The sequence below is a fragment of the Balearica regulorum genome, chromosome 8 (genome assembly GCF_011004875.1).
Source record: "Balearica regulorum gibbericeps isolate bBalReg1 chromosome 8, bBalReg1.pri, whole genome shotgun sequence".
Classification (NCBI taxonomy): Eukaryota; Metazoa; Chordata; class Aves; order Gruiformes; family Gruidae; genus Balearica; species Balearica regulorum.
In genome coordinates this window covers 12,235,099-12,259,933 of record NC_046191.1, presented here as the reverse complement: position 1 = coordinate 12,259,933, position 24,835 = coordinate 12,235,099, and the positions used below count along the sequence as shown (strand labels likewise).

General features: G+C 40.4%; 1 protein-coding gene across 5 annotated transcripts in view; it reads left to right on the top strand.

Annotated features, from left to right (window-relative positions):
* Positions 1–24,835, top strand: part of ST3GAL3 (ST3 beta-galactoside alpha-2,3-sialyltransferase 3) — a 183,659-nt gene that overhangs the window by 68,027 nt on the left and 90,797 nt on the right. For all 5 annotated transcript variants that reach the window (XM_075759621.1, XM_075759619.1, XM_075759618.1 and 2 more), the window contains one exon: positions 1,774–1,866. In XM_075759621.1, coding sequence (XP_075615736.1) covers positions 1,774–1,866 — 93 coding nt within the window. The remainder of the gene's footprint in view (positions 1–1,773; positions 1,867–24,835) is intronic.

Here is a 24,835-nt window from a genome sequence, read left to right as displayed (position 1 = left end):
TGACCACTGAGGTCATTTGAGAGAGGCCTGCTGTTGAAGTAGTTATACAAGTTTGCCAGCAATGACTCACTACTGTGGTGGCTGTGGATAAATTCCAGTTGCTTTCTACTTGTTTTTGAAGATTTTGGTATTAGGGATTTCTGTATGTTGCTTAAACAGTAAAAATCCACCAACACTTAAGTTTGCTTGATAAAGATTAAGATTTCCCACACTTCTTCATATCTGAAATGCTGCAACAGGCTCTGATCTGTACACCCTGCCATCCCTTTGGACTGTGTCAGAAGGAGATGTATTTTAGCACCATGAAAACCTTGTGTTTTGTCAGCAACAGGCCTTTCCTTCCCGTGCCTATTTTCTAAAGAGATCCTGACTGGCGTCAGAAATGACTCAGTGCAAGCCTTCAGGATTCAAACTTCTAGATGTTCATGTCTTAGATGCTTTCTCATCTCTCTCATTTAGAGATACGTATTATAGTATCAAGTGTGGAAACTGAACTTGTGCGTTTGCATTGTGCTAGACAATGTTACACTTGTATCTATCTCTCCACATCCATATAATATATTTAGAGAAATCTAAACTTTGCTGTAAATAATTGACAGTGTAAATAGTCAAATGTATTGTTCTGCCATCCTATAGATGAGGAATTGTGATCGTAAAATATTACGTTTTGGCCAAAACTGTGTGGGAAATCTGTGGCAGAATTAGAATCGTGTCCATGTTCTTAAGCTTTTTCTGGTGCTTTTCATCTGCAAAGATCTTGAGAAATTGAATACTTACAATGACTTTCCTCTTCAAGCTGCTGAAGGTTTAGATTTGTTGACCTGTAGGAAAAAAACCTTTCATTACTTGCCTACTAATAACATAAATGGTGTAGCAAATACTCTCCGCAACGGTTAACACTTGCAACTTCCACCGAATGTTGAGTATGTAACTGTAAACGCTTCTTTTTTTTGGAAGGAATATTAATAATTCTCATACTGTGACTGACATTAAGGTATCAAATGTTACTTTGAAAGCACAAGTGAGTTACTGTTGTAATGTTTTTGTGAAATGGATGAATGTAAAAATTTTGCAGGTGGTGAACAGGGACACAAGTAAAATGAAATGTTTTTTCCAGATGACTCAGTAGATCTATGGTAAAAGTATGTACTGGACTTAAATACCTTTTCTTGAGTTGCTGATCTCGTTTCTGTACAAAAACTAAATGAAAAAAACCACCCAATATTCAGAATTTGGTCCTGAAATCACTACTAGGCAAGCTGAATTAAGGCACATCTCAATAGAACAGCAGCAATGTCATCTGTTCCAAATGCTGAAAGCATCCATCCCTTGATGATAGCCTGTCAGAACTGCTTGGCAGTTTGTTTCAAATGCTTGAAAGGTATCTTCTAAATAATATTCTAAATAATACTTTTCTATAATTTTAACTTCAGTCGTGCTTCAGAAAAATAGCCAAAGTGCTGTTTGTTTCCTTCTCTTTGAAATGTTGAAGTCTGAAATGATATCTTGACATTTTTCTTCCGTGAGCTTTACCTTCCTAGGTAGGAAAATCTTTCAGCAAAATTTTAGTAGTATCTCAGATACCTTTAACCCTATCCTTTATTTGTTGTTCTCCTGTGATGCTATATTGCAACTAATAAATACCCATCTGTATTTCCTATTATTCCTCACAGCTGTTTTTGAGAAAAGCTATAAGGAAAAAAGTAACTTGGATGATTGTAGAAGCCATGTCATAGCCAGGAGAGTCCTGACTCTCTACTTATTTTTTCACAGGCCTCCAGAATTGGCATCAAAGTATGCAAATTTCTCTGAGGGAGTGTGCAAGCCTGGTTATGCATCAGCGCTCATGACTGTCATCTTTCCAAAGTAAGTAATTATTTTACTGGGGTTTTTTTCCCCTCTTCCACTGATGACTTCTCATCCTTCAAGGTGGGTGATCTGCAGAGATTGTCTTAAAGTGTCATTACTCTGTCACTTGATTGGTTCAAGGGGAGACCGATGTTGAAATTTTGGGCTGAGTGGTCAGTGGCAATGGCTTAATTGATTTTAGTCTGACAAGGAGTCTGCTCAGAGTTCTTGAATAATAAATTATATTGTCAGTGCATGATACAGATGTGTGGTCAAGCTCACTGCTGGTACCAGATGATGCAATCCTTAGGAAAGTTAGGTCATGAAATGACAGATTAAGTTATCTGGGGTAGTAAAGTGGTCTCTTTTTTTTTTTTTTTTTTTTTTTTTTTTACTTGGGAGAACAGGGTAAAGCACTCCTCTTTGCAATACTGTAAGGATCTCAGTTTGATCCATCAAATGAAAAATGTTACTGATTGGTTATCTCACCTTCTAATATCTAAGCTTCTAATGCACATGGGAAAGATGCTCTAGTGCAGGGATCTCTTTGGCAAATGAGGTTGTGGACTTTTTAAACTAACTGGTAATTTTCTAAAAGATTATCTTCTGTGTAAATTTTGGAACTCTGTTAACATACAAATAAATACTAGAACTGAAGGTAGATACATTATCATCCTCTTCTTTCTGAGTGCTTTTAAATCTGTGTTTGTGTACATATTAAATGTAAGTAGTATAGAACAGGAATATAAGGTACTATAACTGTGGTAAGCTGTCTGAAGCTAAAGCCTTCCTTTCTTCATACAGCTGAAACCTAATTGCCTTTTCCAAGGCATTGGCTGTTGTTACATATTGATTCTGCAAAGATAAACTATATATGCTGAAGAAGGAAGACTGTTTAGTACGGTTATTAAGGCCAGAAAAGTACCATTAATGGTCCCTTACCCTGATTTTGTTTCATGACACAGGACGTGATATTTTCTTCCAGTAAATTCATGCTGTATCACGGACTAGTTAGCTTGACTTAAAGATTTCGATTGATAGAGAATCTGGTAATAATGTGCTACATTATTCCTATGGATAAACTCACTATTGCAAAAATATTAATTTTTTCTTAATTTTAAATTTATTTAAGACTTTGGCTTCAAGAAGGAGGTTTTTGTGCCTGGTAGAATTTGAAATGTGATTTATTCTCTCCCTCAGTAACTACTTACAGATGGCTGTTCAGTCACCTTCTCCCAGTAGCTAACTGCATTGAACTAATACTATGCAAAGTGGTAATAACTTGTCTTTAGTCTAAGTAGATAGTTGTTCTCTTGTTCATACATTGAAAAATCATGTTCTAAAGACAGCATCTCACTGGGGATTTATGTTCAGTTGCTTCTCTAATGTGAACCCTAAACCTTACTAAATTTGACATTTTTTTCCAGTATGTCCTGTAATTCTTTATTATTAGAGTTCAGTGTTGGACATTTCATTATTTTACCTAGGATTGGTGTAAGAATGGCTGGTTGGTAGTTCTGCAAAGAATTAAGATTCTTTCTCTTCTGAAACTTCTCTTGTACTCAAAGAACAATGCAAAGTTAATATTACCAAGCCACATATCGTAAGTTAATATATTTAGAAATTATCTTGCCTGTTGATTTAAGAATTTGAGCTGCATGACTTGTTTTATTTTAGCTTTTGTTTTCAGTTGCTCGTATCGTTAGGAAAACATCATCTCTGGGGCTGACATCTTTCAGGCTTGGTCTTCACTATAAAATGTGTGGGTTTCTTGGGGTTTTTTATTATTTGGATAAAGTTGCTTTGGCTGTTTTCAAGCATGAATAAAATGAATAAATGTTTTCCCATTCTAAAGGTTCCTGACTTTTTAGTGCAGTTTTAAATGTAAATAGGCAAAATATGATGGAAATAGTTGAGATAGAATAAATATTTTTCAGAGGATGTAACTCTTCTTGGTAAGTGCTTCTTTAATGGTAAAAATGTGAGTTCAGACTTTACCAAGCATAAGCAAGTGCTAGACAAATTAAAGAGCAATGCCCTGAGAAATCGCAAAATGCGGTTGCTGGTAAGGAAAGACTAAATGATTTGGGGTTTTTCTATGAGGTCCTCAGTCGATCAGTTCTCATTCTAGCAATGCTTGACACCTTCATCAATAATCCTAGCTGGAAAAAATTCTAGGTTAAGTGTGCAGATTATATGCCTATTGGAGAGTACTAAATAAAGGATTTTAGAGAACAATCTGGATTGCCTGACTTAAATGGCCACAGTCCAGCAAAATATATGTTAGTACATTCAATATGAAATAAGACATCTGGGAGGAACAAATGCAGATTATACCTTCAAGATAGAAATACTCTTGTCTTGGAAACAGACACTGAGAAAGCTTCGTGTAATCTCAACAAAATTTCATAGCTGAAATGCTATTTTGGGTTCATATGTACACACATAAGTTGAGAAATTTTGTGCGTAGCACTGATTTAAAATTAAAACCCCCAACCCCCCACAATCCGAGACTTCTAGAATAGTATGTCCAGTTTTGATGGTGAAAGTCTGAGAAGGGGGGAGAAATAAGAGATTGAAGGAAAGCCACAAAAATTAACAGGGACTGGCTTAAATAGTAAAGTAAACAAGGCTCCTAGAAATAAGTCATCTTTCTGAAGCAGGAATTGTATCCAAATGAGGAGAATAGGAAAGAGCATTAACTTTGGCAAGTTAAATATAAACCATAATGAGGTAGGCCAAAAAAATGTTGAGGAACAACTTTATAAAAGCATTAAAAAAAAAAAAAAGCAGCTTTTTGTCTAACTGTCAAAAGCAGACAGCCTGCCAGAGATGCCGATGGGCTGATAGATGATCATAATATTACATGTGAGCTAAGGGAAGGTAAAGCCATAGCAGAGAAGTTATTTGCATTGCTATTCACAGCAGCGCAGTTCCCACGTGGAGCCTTCCTTTCTGGGGAGGAAGCTGGGGGAAGCTGACAGAAGGCTGACGTTTTGGAGCAAATCAACACAATGAATTGCTAGGAAAAGTTCTCACTTTGTGAAGAACTCGGTGGTGAAGTTGCCGAGTTACACACCGTTGTGTATAATCATTGCTTAAATTGGCCTTAGAATGGAAGAATGAAAAGCAGTAAACGTGTCAGGCTTTTCAAGAGGGGCCCATGGAGCGTTTGGGAAACTGGAAACTAATAGTGAGCCTGGTTTCTGTAATAGGCATCTTGGTAGAAACTATAAAACAAGAATAAAATTAGTGTTCGTTTACAGGAATAAAGGTGATGGTAGAGAGGAGTCAGGCAGAAGTCCTGCCCTGTAAATCTGCTTATGTAGTTTGAATGACTAGATGAGCATTTGATAAAAGGTGATTTAACTAATACAATATGTCTGGATTTCTTTAAAAACCAAACAAACAAACCCCCATAAAACAAAACAAAAAAACCCCAAACCCACAACCAAACACTTGGTGTTTCGAAGACTTTTGGGAAATTAAACTGGTGTAATCCTGTAGTGGTTAGGTAGTGACTAATTAAAGATTGGAAACTGTATGGAAGAAAATAAGAAGGTTGGACAAAATAGAGATGTTACCCCTGGAGTCCTCTGAAAACGTGCGCAGGGATCTCTGCTGTTCCAAGTGCTCAAAAGTTATCTGGAATGGAGGATGAATAATAAAGTGCTGACAGATTTTTCCAGGTAGCAAGACCAAAAGCTGACTGTGAGGAATGTCAGAGGGATCTCACAGCACCCAGTGAAGGGGCCACACAATAGCAGGCCAAATTCAGTTCTGATAGATGTAAGGCAGTGTTTGTTCAGAAGATTGATCTGACAGCTTATACCTAATGCTGGACTTAGTTATGCCTTGCCGATCAGGAAAGAGATCTTGGAATTATTGTGGATGGTTCTGTGATTTACTGACCAGCAATGGTTAAAAGACTGTGGACATATTAGGAGATAAATGCAAAAAAACCAAGAATATGTTCTGATACTGTATAATTACCCCTTGTGCCTCTCTCTTCAATAAAGCATCTAATTCTCTTCAACTAATTTTGAAACAGATCTGGAGGAATTAGGTGTAGGTATATAGTGGTAATAAAGACTAAACAAAAACATGGAGTTATTTCCATGCTCAGAAAGATTGACTAGACCTAGACTTTCCAGTTTGAGGTAGAGCAAGCAGAGGGTATTCACAAGTATGTGTAACATGGTGAATGGCATGGAGAAGATGTTTAGGTGATTACTTCTCTCAGTACAAGATTCGGAGGCATTAAATACAGATATTGTGCACCAGGTTTAAAATAAGCAAAGGGAAGTGCTATTTCATGCTATTTCCAGTTACATTTTTCTGAGAATGAGTTCCATAGAGGCCAAAAGATTTTTAAAAAAAAAAAAAAAAAAAGGAAAAAGATTGAGAGTCAGGTTCTATTGACTGTGAGGATTCAGGAGCAGGCACAGAAATCTCCAAGTTACAGAAGGCTGGAACCTAAATGGATGTTGAGGGCAGAGTGGAGCTTTATGTACTCCCTGTTTCTTAGGATTTTTACTGAAATATTGACCAATGGACACAAATACCAAGTATTGGGCTGTTGTGGTTTAATGAAGTAGTTATGTAATTTTTCCACTTTCCAGGACAATACAATTCTGCCTCTTGCAAAACTCCCAACAGCAGATAATGACTCAAAGTGCCTGAAGTTAGGTTACTGGTTTCAGAATGATACAAAGAAAATGACAAGCGTCTTTGGTAAAATGGCATCAGTAGGTCAGTGAATTAGACTACTATGTTCAGTGAATCAGACTATTTTTAGTAGGTCTGAGGTCACCTACAAGTCTGGAGCTAATGCTTTGACCTTCTTGTAGAAGGCACTAACTTGTGTTTGCAGTGGTACTGCAGTCTCCTGCGTGTCTGGCCTTACTGTGGAAACGATGCTGCCTGTGTACAGTTCTTTCTATGCCCTATTCTTTATCAAATGAGAAAGGAGACCTCTGCCCACAATTTGCGGCTGACATGCCAGCCTGGGACAGTTCAGCTACTGACAATTTTCCAACCGCAAGCTCTTGTAAGTTGGCAGCTAATACTAGAAATTAGAGGAGGCGGTGAATAGAGAGGGAATGTCTGCAGCCTGCAGACTTGTGGATCTGTGTTTGGTAAGAGAACATGGGAAAGAAGTATTTAAAGAAAGATGAAGAGTGTCTGAAGGGATTTCAGAGTAAGGGGCAAAGGAGAAATTCAATATACAAGAAATCTATAGGTGTTGTGACCAAAATAATGAACTTAACATATGCGATTCAGATACATGACTATTTTTAGCACCAAGGATATGATTGTAAACACCTCTTTCTAGTCAACTGGTGCTAAGAAATAGTCTTACATGAATCACAAGCCTCAAGTCAGTTGAGAAACAAAATCAGTTTAGTTTGGTTCGATTATTCTGGTGCAAACTTTCTAGCTATTAGCAATTGGCATTTTTGTCACAGTCGTCTTTGTTTTCCTTATTTTTCAGTACTGCAGCCTGCTCTCCACTCTAAGGAAAAACAGCTTTCCTGTAAACTCTTCTGGGTTTATATTTTCATGCTGAATTGTTTCTTTGTACGTAAAGTTAAAAACTTTTTAAGCTTTCGTATCAGCAGAGAATGCATGGCACGGATTTATGCCAGCCATAGACATTTCAGTGGCTTTCAAGTCATTCTTCTGTGTTTTTTTCCTGATGTTCAGTTCCCCCTTGATATTGTAGGTGACAGACTCCTGTGTGTTTCTCCACTTCCTCAGGCCGGTTGTGTATAGCTGGGACAGCTCCAGAAGGCCTTTCTCTAGAGTAAAAAGGGGAGACTCCCGTCTCCTTGATACCAGCGCCTGGCAAAAATTTCTTTGCCATTGCTGTTTTGCAGGTATAGTTTCTGCAGCTTTTATACTTCAGGAAAAAACTCAACATTCTTACATGCATTCTTACATGCAAATGGAGGACGGGAGCTTCAGGTGGGACTGGGGCTTTAGCAGGGATCAGGATAATTTAAAAATGTGGTCCCCTCATCCTAAATACTTCCCTGCTCGTCTCCATATCCCCTTCCAGGAAGCTATGCCTCTTGTAATAAGCACACAAGAGCATCTTTCCCTTTGACACTTTCCTGCTTTGTAACTTAGGTATTAAAAAAATTTTTTTTTTTTTAAAGAGAATTTTTAACCCTCTGCTTAGAACTGACTTTATTCAAGTTTGGCTGTCTCGGTGCCTCATGAATTGCCACCATACCCAGCATGGGCTTGTGCTGAAGTGACAGGGCATGAGCTCAGTGCTTAGAGCCTGTCAGCAGAGGTGACGGCTGTTTCCTTTGTGATTAACTATTTAAGGAGGAAGCCAAAGGATGGCAGCTTCACGTGGTTCGTGAGACCTCACTGAAGAAATAGGCTGGATAATTAGTTTGCCACTGAGGATTGCTATGGGAATTCAAAACTATTCCCTGACTCTAGCAAGATCCATCTGCTACGTATTTTACAGTCTCTTCAGGTACAGTGGGTAGTATCTCTTTTTTTTTTTTTAAGCTATTTAAAATTGTATAGATATGCTGAATTAGCTATTGATAGTACAGGGTGTTTGTGGGGGTTTTTTTGTCTTCTAAATATATGTATAATGTAAAAATACACTGAAGTGCATAATTTTGTTAATTTGAATGTGAAAGTGGCTTGTGTCCAATGAAAGAGTGGACACTGAGGCTCCCACTGAAGTCAGGGTCCCTGTGTCCCAGATGCTGCTGTGAGAAAGACTTTCTGCTTTTCTTCAAAACGATATTATTCCTGTTCTAGGAATGGGGAGCACTCGACCCCTGTCCCTTCTTTAAGTCTCTTGCTCTGTGCTGTGCATTCAGGAATGGTGTACAATGATGGCAGAGACTGTTTCAGAGCTCAAAGCTACATTTGGTGTCCCAGTAACTGCTGTACTCACAGCTCTGTAAGGAAATTTGTACGTGCCAGTGACTGAAAGGGTGTTTGGGGCTGCTGGAGCACTGACCTGGACTCTTTATCACAACTCCCCTCAGATCCTGTATCTTGCTTGTTCTGCCTATCCCCACAGCAAAGATGAAGGAAATATTTGTTGTTGCATTATTAAGGTTTGAATTTGCAGGGACAAGTTGATGCAGGTGGATTTTCTCCTGGGCAGTACTGAACATCATTAGCTTCCCTCAGTTCCTTGGTTAATTCTGGCTAAAGGAGTTTAGGACTCGTGGGAGGAGAAAGGAGGGATGGAGTAGGAATTGATGGTGCCCTTGGTCGCTTAAGCTGCTGGTGTTTCCCATTTCTCCAAGCTGCGCAGTGCCTGGATCGTGCTGGGGGCATTGAAGCATGCCACTGCTCACGTTTACCTCCTGTCACCTCCTTACTCTGTGTTTTGTAAAACCTAGGCTAAATAAACATGCGAGCCAAAACATGCACACTCTAACGCTCCTCAAATCACTTCTGGTGTCTGGGCAGCACCTCCCCACCCAGAGCTCCGTGGATTTTCCAGGAATACATCTTCCCATGCAGTCAGCTGCTGGCAAAGGGAGCATTTTGCACTGCTCTACCTTTCTGTCCTTATGATTTTTATGAAGTAGTGCCTTTTTTCTCTCTTCTATATTGGTTCTGGAGTGAAATTTTTTTCTCACTTTTTCACCTTTGCGGTTAGTGTGTTGGGTATTATACACAATTTGAAGGCACTTCGAGGATGATTTTTAAAAATATATATTAATGTAGATTTTGAGTGACAGAATTGGGTCACAGAGCATACAACAGGTATAATTCCTATGTTTGTCTTATTGTCACGTGCTCATTTGAGAGACTTAAATCTCTCACACTTCTGCCTGAAGGGGAAAAAGTATGTTATCTCACAAAATATTTTGTCACAGCTGGCTGTACTTTAGTGAACATACAGGACAGTCTGTTAGGAGACATTTGCTTTTAATGTTCAAACGAGGGTTGCTGTCTGAGCTGTTGTTGCTATTTATAACTGGGGCAGTTGGATTGCCCTTCACAGCACCATCACTGCTTTAGCCCCTTATTTCTCCACAACAGTTTTTATGCATGCATTTTTTTTTTTAGAGAACAATGATCAGGAACATAATTCCAGAGATGAGCAGATGAAACTGTACACAGAACTTCACTGCTAGCTCTTCAATTCAGAGCACCAATTAACAAGCGGGAGCTGGTACTTCAAAACAAACTTCAATGGCAACAGCTTATTTCTTCACTTCTAGCTGCCTCTGAAGATGTGCATGCTGCTGCAGTGAGGTTGAAATAGATGTGGCATAATGTAAGAGTAGATTTTTTTTTTTTTAAAAAAGCTTGGGTTCTGTGTCTGCCACCCCCTTTTCTACACGGCACTGTTAGCTGTAGGATTCATGCTGCCCCTTGCACTGCTCTGTTACCCAAGCTACTGTAATTGCCTGTGGACAGTGCAATAAACAAAGTAAAGTAATTCTTATGTCTAAACATGAGTTTTCCCTCATCCATCTACTTGTTTTGTGCAAGATTATTTTTAATCCAGATCAGTTCGCTGATCCAGTTCAAGGAATTACCAGATCATTATACAAACCCCGCCAAGGTTGCAGCTTGGGAATGAAGAACTGAGGTGATGGGACTGCAAAAAAACTCCGTAAGGCAGCCTGGGCACCAGGACAGAGGTATGGGGAGCTGTTGCTCAGGAGGTAGGGATCTGGTTTCACCTTCAGTTCATGCAGGTTGTTCTCTCTATCCCATGTTGACTTTTTAACCTTCACAAGAATGTGCAAAGAAGTACACGCTATTCCCGTGTGCTGATCGTGACAGCTCCATTTTTGGAGCTGAAATCTTTCATGCTTAACCTCTCTCAAGAGTTTAAAGAAATAAAACCATGTGAATCCATGTGATGTGCAGGCTTTGCGCCTGAAAAGTTTGTCTTCAGATTCCTTTTCGTGACTTCTGAATTAAGTGACACTTTTAGATGAAAGCTGGAATATGGGCACATGGACCTTACTGAGCATGTGCCTTTCCGGTTTCGAAAAAGGTGCAGAGCATATGTGCTCTCGCTTCAGTATGAGTACACTGCATCTTATGCCAGAGTGGGAACAGGACAGGGGTTTTTGTTTTGTTTTGCATTCCTTTTGCTTTCCAGAATACTATGTTATTTCTAAATTGTGACCTTTAACCAAAAAAAAAAAAAAAGAGACAATTTTGCAAATGTACAAATAAATAACTGTATTTGCATGAGCATGCTGACTGTAATAGAAACAATAAACTTAATCCCTTCCACCAAATAAGCATATTTTATTGTGCAAGTGTGTTTGGGCTGTGTTGCTGTGGCCCATCTGCTCTAAAGCTACACCAATAAGAATGTTTAACTTTCAGGAAAAATCTTGCAGAAAAGATTGCTTGAGGATCTAAATGCATTTGAGTGAATGAAAATATCAGTGAACGTGAAATGAAACGAATGAAAAATACCAGTGAACATGACAGTTAAGCAGGGTATGTAATATCACTATGGTTTTGATATGCATGTCTTGTCTTTTCCTCACATCCCCCTAAGAAAGTGGTTGTGGGTATCTCTCTTTTTATTTAAACTCTGCCTTGGACTCTCTGAAGGTTCATCTTTATCGGTCCAGCCCATCACTGCCCCAGAGCCCCAAGAAGTTCCCTGGTATCTCTGAGGCTCTGTCTGTCACCAGTGATTTCCTCTTGCCATGGAAAAGCGTGCAGCTTCCCTCAGTTTTCTGAATTGTGTTCAAGAGGGGATAATTGTTCTTTCTGAACTCCCTACTGGTGGTTTTCATCAAGTTTCCTATCTTTGGGGAGATTTCAAGTCAATTTACTTTCCTCTTCTACCTTTCCCTTCTCCTCTCTTACTGTCACACTTTGTTCTATTGTTGAAACGTTACAGGAGTGTCAGTGCATGCAAATGCTGTCACCGAGCCAATGTACGTTGGCTAAGAATATTGATGAAAAGAAAGTCTGATAATTTATGCAAGATTATTAGGCCAAATTAGAAACAGTCTGGGGAACCCTCCAACTCTACATTAGGCAGATGAAGGTAAAAACTGGAAAGATTAAAAATTCTCTTTGTAGCAACGTGAAAAGTCCCTTGAGAATGTTGTTCAGATAACACCGTAGAAGCTCTGACTCCACTGCAGCGTGAACAGTGTAAGCTCCTTTGGCAATCATTTTCTTGGTACCTTTTACTATAATTCTGAGCTAACTATGCAGCAAAATAAAATCTGTAAATTAATTGCTAAATACTATAGAAACAATGCTGTGACTGTTGTAATAGTGTCAGGGATCACAGTAGCTTGGTGAAGTTCCTGTAGTTTCCCAAGGACTTTTGCTCACTGGTTCAAGCCAACCCAAATCACTTGTAACGCTGGAAACCAAGGCAAGAGCGTTCCCACATCCTGCAGTGAAGCTGACTGCAGTGGGACAGCATGTTTCACTAGTATTACTCACTGTGGCTTTTAATTCTGATCTATTTTGCTAGATTCTGAAGATTTACGCGTTCAGAAAAAAGTTGTTTCCTTTTTGTGTAATCTGCCATACCTTTAAGGATGATCACATCTTTTTATCTCCTGAAGCACTTCAGGTTTATAGCTTACTCCGGTGTCCAGCTTGTAAACCAGAAAAACCACGTCCAGCTCTCTTAAGAGATGTGTTTCATTGTGATTTTCCTGAAAATCATTGCATCTGCCATGCTAATTTGTTATTCTTCCAAGCTTAAACAACCCATGTAAGCTTCAGAATTGTGTACGCTTCAAATAACGTCTTGTACTGTTCTTGGAAAAAGAAAATTAAAAAAAAATATTTTAGAGGCTTGTATGGTTTCCCTTTTCAAAATTGATACTTGTCACACCAATTTTAGGATGTTTCTAATCCGTTTATCAGCTGTGCCAGCCTGGGTTCATGTTTACACCAAGGCACACCTAGGAATAGATGTAGAACTGCACTGCTGAAAATGACATCAGTATGATAAAGAGATTCCTAACAATGAAACAGATTGAAATACCTGTGACTTTGTGGGGTCTCAGAGAGCCTGAAACCAGAAGAATATATAAATATGCCCGTGCACAAAACCACAATGCTTTACCTATTGCCATCCTAAATAAATAAGGTGTGTGTGCATCTACTTTTACTTTGGGCCTGCCTCTGTTACAGAATCTCTGCTGTCCTCAGTGAAAGGTGATGCTGTATTAGCCACCAGAAGTGTTCGTTTCTGGACTTGGATTTTTTTTTTTTTTATTACAGAAGGTTTACGCTTAGAGCAAAGACTGGCCCATGGATGAGCTGTTCCAATTATAAACAGTTCCCATGAACACTTCAGGAAAGGTGGAATAGTGTTAAGTCACCTAAAAATGAGAAGCTAGGGAAAGCTGTGTGGGACACAATGGTTTTCCCTGTCCCTGCAGCCAGCGTTGGGGTCTGTGAGGTGCTGTCCTGGGCTGGCCAGGCACGGCTGGCCCTGCACCTTGCAGCCCGAGCAAGTCTGTAGGACAGCAGCTGTTGTGGTGGGAGTCTCCAGCTCCATTTTGGAAAGAAAACACCTACTTTAGAATGGTCTCAGGGATGCTGAAAGCCACATCAGGCAGTGAATTAGGGATAAGTAGCACAGCATGTATTTGTTCTGCAAGTTTTGTTTATATATCTTAAGAATTTGTTTGTAAATGTGTAACCTGATGGATGTGTAGGTATTTAAAGCTACAGTACAGCTCCAGGCAGTCTTAATGTAACCTGTGGCAAGCGGTTCCTGAGAGCCCGTGGTGGCCAACTTTTTTTTTTTTTTTTTGCTTTTGATTTGTTTCTTAAATAGTGTCTGTGGAGTTTAGGCATCTGCAGAGGAAGATGCTGGTCCCAAGGCTCTGATTAGAGGCCAGCATACATTCTGTTGTTGCTGGACTTGTTCCTGCTACCCTTGGAACAGTTGAGAAGGGTGTCCAGAATTTGAAGGAGGCAAAGTATGCTTACAGGTCCTGGTTTAAGCAAAGAAAACTAAAATAAGACAACAACAAACTTTCTCTTTTTTTTTTTTTCTTTTTTTTCCCTTGTTGGGGATTTTAGTCAGCACATGTACCATGCATTTCTTCTCCTTTGGACAGATCTGATCTCCTGGGTAATAATAACTATTTATGGAACAGCAGGATACCAAACAGTTTATAAATGCTAGGCTTGTTTACTTCTGCTCTGTGAATGCTCATTTCACATAGGGGTTTCCTCATCTGTCAAGGGTAAAGAAACTTGACTGAGTAGGTAAATCTGTAAAGAAGTAGTTGGCCTTGCTCCACCATGGTGTCCTGGCAGAAGATCTGTCCTATTAAGCCCACAAAATTTTCCACCTGTGCTCAGTAAGGAAAGTATTTTAGCAGGAAAGTAATTGTCTCGTATTTTCTAAGAGGAAAGGAGGAACTGTTCTGCTTCACTCCTCCCAGGTCTGGCATCTGCATCTCGTGGGGGTGGGGGTTTGAAATGCCCATCTCCTCTGTCTCCTCTTTGAGAAGCAGATTCTTCATTCTTTGGTACTACACTATTAGGATGTGCTATAGCTGGGGGGACTCCTAAACCATGTCCAGACAGGAAATGAGAGGAAATAGGGCTAATAGTTTGAGTGAGGTTTTTATCTTCTTATTAATAGGATTTGATTTCCAGTGTTTTACCATCTCTTGTGGGTTGTTGGACAAAAAACAGAGAGGGGAAGCAGCACTTCATGCTGCATAGTTAGCTGCCAGACATTGCACCTTCTGAGGAGGAGGTGACAGTGCTGGTCCAGGAGGAAGAGGAGAGAAATCGTGTGAAACAGGTCATGTCTGGAGTGCTCTCAGATATGGAATAATTCACTGAGAAATTCAGAGCTGTGTGAGATTTGCATTGCGGGCTGTTGCACATTCTGTCTCCATCTAAACGGTGGCTGTGCGATGATGAACTGCTGAGATGTTTTGACAGATGCCAGTCAGAGGGATGTTTTTGACAGATTTTTTGGTAATGATTAATATCACTCTAAGCAGTTGTTTGTGTTTCTACATGTTTGTTTTCATTTGTCTCCTATTTGTTGCCTTTTCGCAGCAGTGCACAGCTTACCGTAATGAGATTCAGGAAGCTGAAATCAGTCTCAATTAGTGAGGTTACTGTAAATATTTTCACTGACAGAACTGTCTTTATTCAGTTAAGATCTCAAAATATTTCAATGTTGTTTTATGATAAACAGTTAGAATATCCAGTAATTCAAATAAAGTGATACCAGGAGGGCAGTTTATTCTGAGATAATCCTGTCTTTAGCTAATGTAAAGAAATTGTGCTCTCTAAAGATGCAAGAATCCCAATAAAAGGCAGAGGAGAGGTGAGAAGGATGAGAGGAAATGGAAGAGGAAAAGCTTCCCACAGACAAAATAATTTATTACTAGATATAACTTTATTTAACAAAGTTGTCTGGTCTGTTTAGAAGTGCACAAGGCATTGCTGCCTGCAGTTGATAAACTGAGTAATAATCTGAGTTGCTCGTGTCTGGAGAGCGTGAAGCTGCCATCTCTGATGAGACCTTCTGCCTTGGTAGGGGAGATGACCCATAAGTATCCAAGATATCTGGCCTAGGAGGAGTCCTCAACAGCTTGTTTGCAATGACCACTCTGTGGCTGTTAAGGAGCAAAAAATTAAGGGGGAAAAGCAGCGTTAAGTACTGGGGCACTTGAGGTTTTTCTAGAGTTGTGGGAATCTCTCATTTCTATAAGTTGTTTTTTTAGCATGGCACTGACTTTCAGCTGCTACTGAGTTTTCTTCCTAATATCTAAGACCTGGCATGTCAGCCCATCTAAAGAGTTAGACACACAAGAAAGGAGGTTTCCAAACTTGTCGCAGTTTGCAGGTGTTGAGAGGGTTTGTCTGCTACGTTTTATTTTGGTTTGGGGGTTTTTTGTAATTACAATGCACCTTCTGCATGTCAAACCACTAAACAAAATTAAAAAAGAACAACCCAATTTCTCTAGCAAATGACAGTTTCAGTTCTTGCTCAGTAGCTTGGAAATAGCTACAAAACAAAAGCTTAAAATTAACCAAATGCATCTTCTGATTATACCTGGCATCAATCTCTTCATTTCATCAGCTGCTAGGAGATTTTGAAGCCTTGACTGTGGAAGTCAAATGTCAACTCTGCAATACTCTGACTCCAAAATGCTGCTTTTCACAGCAGTCCTGGGGAGGAAGACGCTTGTTCCCTGTCTCTGCCTTCCAGGATGTGCTCTATGCCACAGCCCTGGGCTGGTTTCTCTTTCATGCAAGACAATCACTTCCCTCCCTCTCCCCTGTTTGTCCTCAGAGCTCTCCTCTTGGCTCCATCTGCCTTTCCGTGTGGATGGAGCACACGTTGCGTAGGATGTGGCCCTCCTTTACCCTTCGTGGGCTACATCTCTATTTACTTTTTTTATAAATAAAATAGTAACCTTTGTTGTTCACAGCATTTTTAAGTCTTCTACAGCAGTTCATAAATCCTGTATCAGGCAGCATGTTTAGTGTGCCTATGTCCTAGTCGTACTGCTTCCTAGCTGAGCTTGGCTGTCTGTAGACTTCCCAAAGCACAGTAACGGTACAGATGAGAACCTGAGACAAGTCTGAACTTTTTGCGGGAGTTTTGGATCTCCAGTTATCCCATTTTGAAACAGCTGGTTCCAGCTAGCATGTGCCTACCCAAACCTTAGGTGCTCTTACATTGTTTTTGACTTAAAAATCTGAAAGTCGCTTCCAGTCTTGAACTGCCTAGAAGCTGAAGATGGCAGGACCAAGTGTATTAGCAGGTGAAGTAACTGAATTGTGGGTATGCGGCTTTCAGGCTTAAATTTGAGTACAGGCATTTTAGAGGAGTGGTGGTGAGAAGAGCCACGAGAGGATTAAGTTTCGAGGCGTAGATTAGAATTATGTTTTATGTTTGTTTACTTGCTTCTGTGTTCTGTATTTCTACCTTTGTATCTAAAGCCCTGACTTTATATCGAGTTTGATAGATTTGCACTTTACAAATTCTCTAGTTTTAGGAAGTAAGGAGGAGTGGAGTGGAACGGGCAGACTCGGAGGCAGCAGCTAAGACTGAGAGAGCATGTGCTGGTGGACCAGAGGGTTCTGGCTCTCCAGGGCATTTTAAGGGAGCACGAGGACCAGGGAGGGAGTACTGCAGGGATTTGTAACGGGCCAGTGCAAAGCTTTGCCTCCCAGCCCCTGGAAACTCTCTCAGTTCCCTCTGGCAGGTAGAAACTGGAGGGGTTCCAGTAAGGGTCGCTCAGGAAAAGACCCCACAGTTCATTCTCATCACCCCTAGAGCATGACAGCCACCTTTACTCTGCTGAAATGAAATGAGCTAATTTGTTTCCCAGCAGACTAATTGCTCGTGGTTTATTATAGAGACTATTTGGTGCCCTGTTCTGAAGACTGTTTGTTCCGGACAGCGTGTTTTAGAATATGTTTGTATGTGCTGGCAAATTTTTCAGGTTGTTTTTTTTTTTTGTTGGGTTTTTTTTTTTTTTAATAAAAAAGGTCACCTTGGGTTTAGGAAAGTTTAAAGAGCTGCAACAGCTAAATAGATACGAGAAATTCAAACAACTCCTGAAGGTGGTTGGACTGTGGAATTCTTTTCAGCTTTTCAGTCTGAACTTCCTTAAATTTGACAAATTAGTGAATTGACTCATTTACATCTGTATTCTAAGACCTTCCTGGCTTTATTGCCTACAACTGCCTTAGAACTTCCTGGCTTTTCTTAAATTACAGTATTTCATTAAAATTATCTTTGTAGTATTGCCTTAGTTTCTTCATACCATGTCATGTCATTCTGACCTGAACCCGTTTCTCAAATTCTGGAGCTAAAATAACTACTGCCATTGTGTAGTTCCCTCTGCTTGTGCGATTGCCTTTCCCTTATCTGTCTAACTGAATGACAGCCGTTTCTGCATGGGCTGCTCAGTGGGTTTATGCTGCACAGCACAATAGGACCTCAGCTTTGGTCCTCGGGCTTAGCCATGATTAACATTGTGAGTAACATTCCTGGAGGCTACTGGATTATTCTGCTGGCAAAAGATTATTCTGCCCTTTCTGTGCTGAGTCTTTCTGCCAGTTCTGCAGTTCTGTATGCTGTCCTGTCTCGGTAACCCTGGGGCTGAGAGCCACTGCCTTATCCATCCTTTTCCTTCCATGGTAAAATCTTGTCCTGTAGACCACCATGTCTCCTGCTTTGTTGTGATACTATAGTGCGATACCACAAGCGTTAAAACACTTGTCAGCTCGTTCTGGTGAACCACTGTTCGTGATTTCTGTTACTCTCTGCCTCTGAACCTGTAGGAACTGTTTGGCAGCTGGATGATAATGATCGTGCTTTAACATTTGATGTGGTGCCATGTTTTTTGTGTTTGGAATGTACGTTGGAAAGAGCAGAAATGAGTTTTGGCTGGAACTTCAGTGCAATCTTGCAGGCAGTAAATAACAAAGACTTTAACAGGAAAAGAGAACCCAAACACTTTGTGTTCTGGGTTGGCTTGTATGAATCAGCAAGTCCTGCATCTGTGTTGCTAAATAACAAGACCCGATTGCTAAATGTAACCCAAATAGTATACCCATGTAGAGGCATAACCCATGGGATTCTGCTCCAAAATTGACCTACAAAACACATGAAGCTGCCTCCTCTTCACATAGCTGAGCCCTGAGCTGGGGCTTTATCTTTTTAGTATTATTACAGTAATGTGCTTCTTTCTGCTCTTGTTTACACTTGTATCGTTCCTTTTAGTCTCTTGTAAAACTGCTGTTAAGTTCATCCTCCTCATTTGTCATGCTTTCAGCGACAAGATCTGCCTCCTTTCACTGACTCTCTCTTTTCCACTCTATTAAATTCAGGCTTATTGGCCTCCGCAGGACTCTGTGGACAGTTACTGCCAACCACTTAACTGTCAGCTGAATTAAACGTAAAATCTTTTTCTCTGTCCAAGCAAATCTGGGAACGTTCTGACAGCTCATACAAGCTGTTTGCAAGCCTATAGTGGATTTAATTGCAAAGGATAAATTATTAGATGATACTTGCATGTAAAATATTCAGAATTATTTAATCCTTGTATCTGGGTACCTGAGACTAGGGAGAAAAACAAGATGAGGCAGAAGAGAGCTCATCTGTCTGGCAGAAGGAAAAGAAACTCAATTTGAATTGCCTGCTCTTTGTCTGCCAGATGTTGCCACAAACTACCCTGCGAGTTTGAACACGGTAAGTGTGAGCAGCCTGTTATGTAGTGCATACGCTAGGCATGAAACAGTGGTGAACCTGCCTTTGGGAGAAGGAGGAGTAACTCGTCTGTGGCTCTTGTGCCAGAGCTCATAGGCCTTGTGGGTAGCTTTATTCTCTCTGACATGGCTCTACTGCTTTTGGGACCAAGCTCTTCCCCTAGAGTGGTGTGTCGCTGTGCATGACAGGTAGTAGCTTGAGGTCCTAGCACGATGCTGTGTTACGCAATGTGGATGTGCTGTAAGGTCTCTGACCTCAAGGTAGGTTAGAGCATCCATCAGGTTTTATGTTGTATTTCTTGGTTGTGTTCGTTAGTCAGAGGGAGGTGGAGTCTGTCTAATGCATTGTGAACATCCTGGACAACTCTGTGCATCGCAGAAGAGTAAACCCACATTTTATTAACAAATAACAGAAATGCACAGCAATGATGGAAATCATCATAAAGTGACCGTGGTACGAATATAATAGAGGCTATAAATGTTAAGGATCAGCCTCATGAGAAATTTCTGTCAAATCCTTTGCTGCCTTTGCTATTTCTTCTTACAATTTTCATTTACAGATGCTCTGAATTATGCTGATGAGGAGGGAAGAGAAGCTCTTACTTTGTTGTCTTTCAATTTGCAGACAACTGGCAAAGCATTGTGACCACAGGGAAAGAGAAGAGTTTTTCTTTTCGCCTGTGTCGGTTAAGCACAGTGGTTTAGTCCTCGGGTTTGGAACTAGATGGAAAATGAAAAGACTAATAATGGGAATTCTTCTAAGGTGTTAATTTGGTTTGTCAGTGTTTTCTGCAGTGCTTGCTTGTACCATCTGAGTTTAATTGATGCAACTCTGAATTTACTGTCATGGTTTGCCTACAGTGAGTGGATAATAAAAAAAAAAAGCTCAGTAGTTATGTCTGTAGCTTGGTATCTGGAAGACTGAAGGGGAAGCTAGAATAATTCAATTACAAGTGTAAGAACTCTGCCTGCTGGGACGTGTGCCACAGAAAGGTATAGATTTCTTTTCACTTTTTTCTAAAGAGCACATCTCCTGTAAGTGCTGTGAAAAGTAGTTACAGAAGGAAGGAAGGCAGCTGAGGTACCAGAGCAACATTCAAAGTGCATGTGTCACACTCTTGCAAACACTAGGAATTATGTACGAAAATAAGCATTAGCACAGCTACATGGAAGCACTCAGTATATTTCATAGAGGACATTTAATAGTCCATTAGTACTTCTGGCGACGTTTCTGCAGTGTCTAAGGTGCTTATTAAAAGTGCATCCATTATGGATTATGCTTCAAAAAGGGGACATTTGTGGGCATGGATCCCCCACTGCAATGTAATATTAATGTTAGTTTTTTAAAATTTATTCAAAAAGAAAGAGAAGAATGTGCCTGATGAAGCCATAACTCAGTAATTCTTTGCAGTGTGCATGATGCTTTATACTGCTGTGGCATAAATACGCTGAGAAAAAATGCACAGAAAATATTTTCACAAGCTGACTCTGGTTTCTTTGTGATCAGTTTCAAATCTCTGACTTTAAACCAACATTTCCGAAGTTTAGTCTATATCCATATTTTATGTACCTTAAAGTCTGATTTTTAGCTATATATGCTATGGAGCTGGAAGCGCTGAATGCTTTCCATACCTCTGAAATCTAGGCCAAAGATTTTTAGACTTATTTTACTTAAATTGACTTAGAAAACTGAACTCTAGGTATCCTATTTTGAAAATGTTGACCTCAATCACTGAAAGTTTCTAAAGCACAAAATTTCACTTGGAGATGGAAAGGCATCCTTCATGCTGCCTGTCCCTTCAAATGATGTAACGGGGGAATGGTTGAACTGTTCTGATAAAACTTATCTCAAAATCATTTCTGAGTCAGTCTTCTCATTCAAGAGGAAATAGTCTGTGAAAGTTGTAGATGGCTTAGGAATAAATCTGACAGACTTGGTGCCTACTTCACAAGCAGGCAAAGGATTAACTTCAGCATTTCCTCCTCCTTCATTTGGACAGGGAAAGATAACGAAGTAAGGGCTAAGCAGACTAAGGCGCTTCCAGAAGCAGATAACAGGGCCTGCTCCAGGGTGGCTGCTGCGAAGTAGGAGTGGCAAATTTCTGGATGAAGGGCAGTTCTGTGTCCTGTGAATTACAGGAGCAGCAGCTGTTTGTGGGATTGACAGCCTTTGGTAAATCTCTGAAATATGGTGTTTGTGTCGTCAGGAACCTTGGCTTCATCAGAGGGATTCTGCCCACTTTTTGGATGTCCACAGGCTCTTTCATGCCTGGGAGGCTCTGGGCTCGAAGACCCTTTTGGACTCAGGCTTTGATAGTACTTCTGGAGAATAAAACCTGCCATCTAGCTGCCAGTGTAACCCAAGTGCTGACTGCTATTTCTTTTCTCCAGTCTCTTGCTTAATCCCTTTTGTCAGATCTGCTGGCTTGATGCTGAAACAATGTAGAAATGAAATCTCAGATCAGATAAACTGAAGTCCTTATTGCTCCCATGGTGTGTTTGGATTCAGGAAATGTCCTGCTTTGTGCTGGCCAAGATGGTTCATGGGTACGAATTATGAAACCAGATCACATGTTTGCATAATTTACAAATTTGTGACTTCTCTGCTAACCGCTACATGTTTCATAAGGTTATTGGGAGCTACAACTAATAGAGGAATTGACAGATTGTTGAATTATTAATTTGACTTGAGGACAAAAGTGAAGCAGCTTCCCTGTTTATACTTACTAGCTGTATGAGTTTATAAGTTTATATTAGCTTATAAGTTGCACAGTTTCCATAGTTTGTCAGAGGACTGTGCTGAAGAGTAGCTTAAAAGAAAATAATCAAAACATGAGGGAGGAGTAGTTGTCACTTTTGCTATCCATTTCCTTTACAACACAACTTAACATTTTGCAGCAATGCCATAATGTGCACGCTCGCTGGACGTGCTGGGCTTTCTTGTTCTTTTTATCTCTGCTCTGTCACTGTCCTTTTGTCCTTGCCTGCAGCAGCACTGCTGGCTGTATCATAGTCCTGAGTCTCCTGACACAGTTCCCCATTGTGTCACAGGGCTCTGATGTTAACTTATTTGTCAGTCCTACCACTCCAGTTAAACTGTGAAGGTGTTAAATGGTGTGGGTAGACATTGGGCATTTGCATACTTAGGAGACCTTTGACTGAACTGCAAATATTCAGGCTCACACTTCCCCATTTTGGTTAATTTTCTGTTCTTCAGCATCAACTGAAAGGAGTAGTTCTTTGCTTTCCTTATATCTATTCTGAAGGAGGCATCAAACTTGTACGGGCGCCCTCAATCCAGAGTAAGTGTAGGATTTACACTTAAACGCATGCCTCTATTGGTTGAAATTATCCTTGTGTGTTTTATACCAGGTAAATATGCCCATTAGCAACGGGATGACATTAAAGCTACACATTTCCAGTTTTGTCGAATGGCAAATTTAAGCTGTGATTCCCAGAGGATAAAATCCTGTAGTCATATGCATTAATCCAATTTTCACTGGCCAAGCATTAGCCCAGTGGAATAGCTACTGGTATTGATCAAATAAAATGCCTTTTTTCCGTTTTATAATCTTATCACTTGATTAGGCTGTTTGAGGTCAGCAAGAATTATAGCATTTGTATAAAATGGAGTTTTAGCTGACCCTTGTTTCTGACATTTGACCTGGATAGGAATTGAGCTCTTGCAATGTTAATGTTCCTTGCTCTGCGGGGAGAAGGATCACCAAATCACTGACCAGGTGGGGTGAGCAAGGACCTCTGGAGATGGTCTAGTCCAACCCTCCTGCTCAAAGCAATGTCACTTGGGACAGGTTGCTCAGGGCTATGTTCAGTTGGGTTTGAATATCTCCACAGATGGAGACTCCACAACCTCTCTGGGCAACTTGTTCCCATGTTTGACAACCCTTGCAGTAAAAGTTGTTTTTCTTATTTTGAATGGAATTTTTTGTATTTCATTTTTTTCCTGTTGCCCTGTACATTGGGCACCACTGAGAAGAGTCTCCCTGCCTTCTTGACTGCCCCCATCAGGTATTTATCCACATTGATATGAGCCCCCTGAGCCTTCTCTGCTCAAAGCTAAACAATCCTGGCGCTCTCAGCCCCCCCTCATATGGCAGATGCTCCAATCCCTTAATCATCTTACCTCGTTGGACTTACTCCAACATGTCCATGTCCCTCTTGTAGTGGGGATCCCAGCAGTCGACCCAGCCCTCCAGCAGTGCCTTCCCGAGGGAAGGATCCCCTCCCTCACCTTGCTGGCAACCCTCTGCCTTGTGCTGCCCGGGATGCGGTTGGCCGCCTTTGCCGCAAGGGCGCAATGCTGGCTCGTGTTCAACTTGTCCACCAGGACGCTCATCTTTGCTTGTCTTACAGTCTCCGCTCCTCACAGATACTTTGAATAAAGGCCTTGTTCATCTTTGAGTTATCTTTCTTCCTTCATTTTCCTTAATTACACCTTTGCTAATAATTTAAAAAGAACCCCACTGATCAAGAGGTAGAGTACCATGGAAGCTATCACTACAACTAGTTGGAGGGCTTATTCTTCTCTGTGCTTCTGCCCATAGTAGCAGCAAGTATTTTTTGAAAGTTAGTTTGAGTAGAGGCATTTTGTTTTCATTTGTACAGGTAGGAAGGAGGTGGAGGATAGACTGTATCCGATTCAAGCCTTAACTCTCCTCCGTGTTGTGGGTTTGTAAATCTGCCCTCCTATCTTCTTGCTTTCAAGACCTGTACACTTAGGAACCAACTTCAGAATAGTAAAATCTCTCTGCAGCAGTGTCTCTGGTCCTCTCACTGCTAAACTAATGACCGTAAATCACCTGCCCTGGACTGTATACATCTAGGAATTTTAAAGAGGCTTGAGAATGTAATGATTGAGCTGCTAACCAAAATGTGCAATCTCTCATTATAATCAGACTTTCAGCTGCAGGAACGGAAGGAGCAAATATATTACCTAAACTTGCAAAAGGACTTGAGAAACCACAACACAATAAACTTGCTTACCAGGAAAACTCTTTAAAAGGAATATTAAAAATAGACTTCTAAACATTTGGATGACCATGGTATGACACAGACCCGCATAACTCCTATAATTGAAAATCATGCACTGTGAACCCATTTGAAGTTTTACTATGCACGTAGTGGCTCAAATCTCACAATTCATTGCCCTCTTTTTTTTTTTTCTGTGACCTTTTGTATTATGTAGGACAACTCATTTGCTTTCCTTATATTACCTTATATCCATTTCTTTTCCTCCATTGGCAGGTGTTTTGTTCTCCCTGTCCTCTTTTTGCTTGCTACTTATGTCTTCCACCAGGTCTACCCTGGCTTGCCCCACAGTGTCCTGCTGTTCTGACCCTGCCAGAAATCTGGGACCAGTCTGACCTCTTCAGTGTTACAAATGGGATTTTCGCTTTGGTTTTGTACTCTTCCTAGTGAAACTACCCTAACCGCCTGCTGTAGCCACAGAGATAAATGCTTTGTGGTGTGTGACTTGCCCTCAAGCCCTCTTTGGTATATGTTGCCCATAGTCTCACTGCTCCCTACTCCAACTGAGAGAGAATGACAACATTCAGCACAAGGTTTTTGCCTTCTTGTCCCCTAACTTGCTTTCTTTTCTTCTTTTACATTTTTTTTTCCCCTCATTCCTTGTGAGGTCTTTTCCCGAAATTTCTGCTCTTCTGCTTGCTTGTCTGCTCCCTTACGATACTTCAGGATCTGAGGAGTTTATCTCTCCACCTTAGAGAATACTTGTCTTTTATCCCATTGCACTAGT